The 6,277-nt window shown below is 42.3% G+C and overlaps 1 protein-coding gene across 2 annotated transcripts in view; it reads right to left on the bottom strand.

Annotated features, from left to right (window-relative positions):
- The window catches only part of plekhg4b (pleckstrin homology domain containing, family G (with RhoGef domain) member 4B), a 29,186-nt gene extending 24,618 nt beyond the window's left edge, over window positions 1–4,568 (bottom strand). For both annotated transcript variants that reach the window (XM_006801375.3, XM_035912341.2), the window contains exon 1: window positions 4,329–4,568. In XM_006801375.3, the coding sequence (XP_006801438.1) occupies window positions 4,329–4,397 (69 nt within the window). In that variant the 5' untranslated portion in view covers window positions 4,398–4,568. The remainder of the gene's footprint in view (window positions 1–4,328) is intronic.
- Between the last annotated feature and the right edge of the window lie 1,709 nt (window positions 4,569–6,277).

Here is a 6,277-nt window from a genome sequence, read left to right on the forward strand (position 1 = left end):
TGTGGTGAAGAGGGAGCTGAGTGTAAAAGCGAAGCTCTCAATTTACCGGTCGATCTACGTCCCTACCCTCACCTATGGCCACGAGCTGTGGGTAGTGACCGAAAGGACGAGATCGCGCATACAAGCGGCGGAAATGAGCTTCCTCCGAAGGGTGGCTGGCATCTCCCTTAGAGATAGGGTGAGAAGTTCGGCCATCCGGGAGGGGCTCAGAGTAGAGCCGCTGCTTCTCCACATCGAAAGGAGCCAGCTGAGGTGGTTTGGGCATCTGGTAAGGATGCCCCCTGGGCGCCTCCTGGGTGAGGTGTTCCAGGCATGTCCCACCGGGAGGAGGCCCCGGGGCAGACCCAGGACACGCTGGAGAGATTATATCTCTCGGCTGGCCTGGGAACGCCTTGGTGTTCCCCCGGATGAGCTGGAGGAGGTGGCTGGGGAGAGGGAGGTCTGGGCCTCTTTGCTTAGGCTGCTGCCCCCGCGACCCGCCCCCGGATAAAGCGGATGAAGATGGATGGATGGATATTATAAGTACCGTTCTCCCTAAACTTAAAAGAAACAAATTATAGACCTGTGTATATACAGTAAAGTAAATTTATTTACTTAAGTTTACTCTTTTTTTCTCCTTTTACAATCACTGTTCAAATATAACTTTCAAAATGAGTAAATTAAAATAAAAATGCATTTATATGATGGAACAAAGACTCGAATAAATAAATAGAAATGTATAATTAGAATTAATTCAATCAAAATTGAACACCAAAGAATTGACCCTATAAAGTGGGGAAATTGAATCGTATAAAATCCATCAGGCACATAATGAATATTAAATGATGATATCAAAAAAAAAGATGTAAAAAAAAAAAAAAAAAAAAAAAAAAAAGGAAATTACTCTTAAAATTACTCATGAATGATGTAAAATTACTTATACATTAATTTAAATTTACTAACACAATTTCTAATGACACAATTTAGTTATAGTATAATTATTTTTTCCTGCAAAGACCTGCTGTTTTATGCCTTTATTCTAAAGTACGTAGCTGTAAGTATATAACTACACTGTAATTACAAGTAAAATACATTGAAATTCTAGTTAGTTACAGGCGAATTACACCCTCAGTAGGGGGCTGGATAATAAAGTGTTACCACTTTGCAAGATGTTGACCAACACAGGGCTTTAATATGCAGCTCCTCGATGCATTTTGCTACTTTCAGTTGAATCTCTATGCGACATTTGCATGTAAATAGAAGCTGCCGACAAATCAAGAGATCGCCTTTACTCTATTGAGTTTTGGTGGTCAGACAGCCCATGTTTCATCCTTTGTAGGATCTGTCTTGTTGATCTAAGCAGTGCAGCACCATCAATTAGAAGAGAGTGAGTACAGTTGAGCGCATTCGTACACATGCCACGACTCTACTACAAGGCGCTCATTGTGTACTCCGCCTCTCTAAGTGGTATGTGCAGTACAGTGTCGGTGGCCTGAAACAAAACACCCACTTCCATTAGCAGTCAGCTTGCTTTAGCGAGACAAAAACGTTTCTGGGCATTAGTCACTGTTGCCCTCAGGAGGAGAGGAGTAACATGGTGTTTTATTGGAGGAGAGCTAACAATGGGAGGAAAGCCTCGGCCGCATAGTTCGGACACACCAGCAAGTTTCAATTCAGGTTCCTAAGGCAGAAAAACAAGGGTAGTGACAGACGCAGTGTTTTGAAGAACAATTAGCCAACATTACGATTCAAAGGCTAGACATCGTGTTGCGCAGGAGTGGCTGTATATGTAATCCAGTGCTACAGTATGGATACAAAAAACCCGCACTAAAAATAACAACAGATGGATAATCCATTGTTTACACTCAGAGTAGTGACACATGTAAATAAAATCCTACCTATGGTAGGAGACACAGAACTTCCCACTGGCATGAAAAAAATGGAAGCTTTTCATTAAGTGTCACCTGTCTAGCACGAGATATATTTGCACGTCTCAGCAGAGTGACCAAGTTTAACCACCAGCGCTGAGCCTCCCATCCGCTCTGAGCCACACAGGAATGCAGTGTATATAGCTGTGTATGTCTAGCTTCAGAGCTTCAGGCAGGACAGGAGCAAATTGGGAAGTCCCAACCTCTCTGATGCCAGATCTTTCTAATGGGCTGCTTGTTTGATGGCAGACTGAGGTGGTAATTAATGGCTTTAAAGCTCAAGGTGGGACACTTTTGTCTGTGCCATCAGTAAACAAGCTGTCAAAAAGGTGATCAGAGCAAATGGGATGGTTAAACATTAAAGGGTTTTGTCTCTTGATGAAAAAAGCAAACCCAGAGGATTGATCCTGGTTACGTTTGACCTTTTCTGTTTTGTTAACCCCCCTCCTTTTTTATAAAGTTAAAGATATACGGATGGTGGTGAAATGCTTGATTAGTTGGTGATTCCTCTATTGCAACGCTTAATGAAAAAGTCGGGCAAATAAGGAAAGAAGTGTATCAAAACCAAAAGAAAAAGTGAGAGACACACAGAAGCAAACACGAGGTGGTCACTGACACATTTAGTGGGTCAGGGACACAAAAGACGCTGCCTGCCAGGACTCCAGTGGAGCATGAAGCCACCAGGGGAGTGTAACAGGAGAGCCCTGGAGCCCCCACAGAGGCTGCTCGCTAACCAACCTGCTAACAGCCTCAAAGGCAGCGGGACGACAAAGGCCACAGGTTGCTCAGACCTGCCCCGCTGCCAGGTGCCAGGATGCCAACAAAAGAGTCTAGTGAGACCTCCCCATTAAGCCCGCAGTAAGTTTCAGCTTTTGATCTGTACCAATAGAAATCCTATCTCATGAGAGAACGACAGTAAGAGGAGAGATGCTGGGATGTGTGGTCAGACAAAAGGTGCACGCTGTACTCTGAATACATTTAAAAGCCACAGTTTCTGATTATGTCAAGGAGCCATAACAAAGTCAATGAGGTTACTTGAGATCGCTGTTAGTTTGAAATACGGCCCTTAACAAGGAGCTTAAGACATGTAATTACACATCAAACTGTACACACAAACGCCACACTCTCTGTGTACAAGACACAGCACACGCTTCGAGAAATAAAAGCATAATCATACTAATGCTGTGGTCCGTAAGAAGATTAGCTGTTGCTGTAAATTGTAGCGTTGTTATCTTAGCAGATAACCCGGCGAGACAAAAGGATTGTGTGATGAACACAGATAGGTGTGAGAGGTGAGGCGATAAACTGGACCACCCACATACCCACAGCCAAAAGTACTACTTTTACAGTAAAGAAAGTAGGGGTGTTTCTGATTCAACATATTTTTTAATCTGGGTCAGTAAGTCGTATTATTTTGATTTATTTTTAAAAAAAATTTAATAAGACTGACAAAAACTACCACTACTGATGGATTAAAGAGTAATTTTCACATATTCCCACAGTGTTTATGGAAAAGACTCACTTTATACCAGCGGAAAGCGACTAATGACTTTGTTTCAGGATGTAAACAGCACCGACAGGCTTGTTGTTCTGCCAGTGTGTATGAAACACTGAATCTCACACATTTAAATATTATGTTCAATTCAATAAAACTCATTAAGGAAGACAAAATAGTGAATGGAGGTCCTTCAGCCAGTCAGGGCAGTGATAAGTAGTGACAACAGAGACAAAGGAGCCTGACAAAGTGTGTTGATACCTCTGCAGGGTAAATATAGAGTGGGTGCATTCCATTATAAGTGGGAGGTTGATAAAGATATCAGAGAGGATACAAACTTGTGTATCTCAGTGACTCCCAGAAATAATAGTCTGTTTATCATATCTTGCTTTCTCTATTTCCCCCTACAGATAAAAGTCCACGTTTCTAATTTCTAATCATCATCAACACGCACACGATCTATAACTAGTGAAGAAATAAATCTAAAACGCTCATCTTTTACAACTGCACAACAAAAGTAATGATACAGACAGGCCGTGCAAAAGGAATTCATCACCCTTTAAAGTGAACAGAGCGCTACAAACAAACAAGTCCATGTTATATTCCCTTAAAGGAGAAATGAGCCGCTGGATATATGTGCATATCGAGCAATAACATAATCCCGATCATCGTTCGTGTCGTCCTCCCTTTTCTTCTAACACAATGCATGTATGAAAAGCTTCCTGCTGTGTTTTGACTACACAGCGACAAGTCAAAATATCAGTCATCTCTGAACAGTGACATCAAAAACATCTACCGCCATAATACAGAAACACACACGCAATAAAGTGGCCGGGAAAAAAAGGCAAAAAAAAAAGTTCAAGCATGTGCAAAAACTTCCAGAGAGTCACCGAAATCCTGTAATTAAACACATTTCAAGCTCGTACCTTTATACACAGGTAGTTGTCACAGCTCCGTGATTTTGCTCTGGAGTGCATTTTGCCCAAAGGAAGCATTTAGCCACCAGAGAAACAATTCCAAAATTCAATAAATCACGTGTCTCCAAACTCCAGGTGAAAGACTTTTGTAATCCACACTGTGAGTGTAGTAAGTCATTGCTGTGGTATCAGTGGGTCCGGCACCATTTCTCTCCCCTGTCTCTCTCCTTTTCTCTATGCTGTGGTGTCTGTAGCTGGAGTAGACTAAACTTCAGAGCGTGAGAGAGGCAGTGCGCTGGCTTCCCCGTCACTCACCCTCCCTTCCTCCAACATAACCTCCCCCGCCCTGCTGCTTGCTTTTCTAATGAAGCTCCATCCAGCTGGACAAATGCACACTCCTGCAACTTCAAGCTCATCATTCATAAAAAAAAAAAAAAACGGGGAAAAAAAGAAAAAGGACACGTACACACTACCTGACCCGCACACCCCGACTGCCGTGAGCCCCAGCACTCTACCCAGCAGGCATCAGACATTGACTAACTCCTCTCTGCCCTCCCTGACCCTCTACACCCCTACCTCCACCAGCTCCCCTCTACCCCTCTTGCCCACAATGGTCTCTCTTTGTCCTGACAATACAAATGGACTAGGGTTTCAGCTTATTCTGCTGCTTTTCAAAAGAAAAAAGAAAGGAAGACATCAGCATAGGATTGGTTGGCTCAGGTCACTCATTACAATGGCATTCCTCTTAAATATTGTCAGGGGACTGCCCTATCCTTTAGCTGACTCACAAACCAATGACATATGGAGACATCCTCCCGCTACAGAAGCCAGATAGAACTTCTTTATACTGACTCTAAAAATGTTTTGAATTATTAAAATAGGTTTTACCTGATTCCATAATGAGGAATTGTGACAAGCACTGCAAAATATCCCTCTCTTTGACACACAAGCATCAGAGGTGAGCATATTTTTACAGGAGGAATGCAACAAAATGACATGTTTGCTAGCTGTGAATGGTAGCTCCTTCCCATTTTTTCCTAAACACAGGAAGTCCTTGTTCGGAGGAACGACATGCTCTGTAAGAATACACACTCTGTGTGAAAAAGATCACATTAGGTCAGTCTGTGCAAACAGGGAAGGTAGTGACGACGGGTAATTGAGTTTGCTTTATTTTTAGAGAGAGAGGCGCTGGAGTCTCATCAGATGTCATTAAAGGCAGACATCACAATGACCTGAGAGGCACAAAAAGACCCACACTGACTGACTGGAGTCTCGCACTCAGTGTGGGCACACTCAAACACACATACACACACACACACACACACACGGTTACTCTCATGTTGACAGTGATACTCAGAGACGTTTATACTTTGGTGTAGTGCATTTCTGGGAAATGAAACAAAGAGGTTCCAGAGAGCAGATACTGTTATGCACTCAGTCTACATTTAGTCGTAGTCTTATAGCTACTGTATAATCTTCTGTGTAAGCAGAAGAAGACATACCTCACATATGCACTCTGCAAATACACACTCCTCTCTCGCCTACTCGGAGTGTGTGTGCTTGGACTTAACCTATAATTTCTGCTGCCTTGCCTTTCCACTGGGCTGGTTTCAGTAGGTCAGAGTACAGATTTTCTTCTTTTATGTCTCTCCATTTTTGTCGTTTTCCTTCTTTTTAATTCATAGTTATCCCATTGAGTTAAAGTTGCTTCACATAGGCAACAAAGTAGGTCAAGTTTATATATATATACACTACATGTTTACAAAAAAGAAACATTGTTTAGCTACAAAAGTAGTAAATTCAAGTTAATTCAGAGCTGCCTTGACAGGTGTCCACTGTGCTTGTGTCTCTAAAACACGTTTATTAGATTTTCAGCACTGAGTGACATTAAATTTGGTTTAATTTCTTTTTATAAAACTGGCAGTGGAGTAGTCAGCAGCTCTAATCTTTTTATGGCT

This window comes from Neolamprologus brichardi, chromosome 11 (genome assembly GCF_056152115.1).
Source record: "Neolamprologus brichardi isolate AB-2024 chromosome 11, ASM5615211v1, whole genome shotgun sequence".
Classification (NCBI taxonomy): Eukaryota; Metazoa; Chordata; class Actinopteri; order Cichliformes; family Cichlidae; genus Neolamprologus; species Neolamprologus brichardi.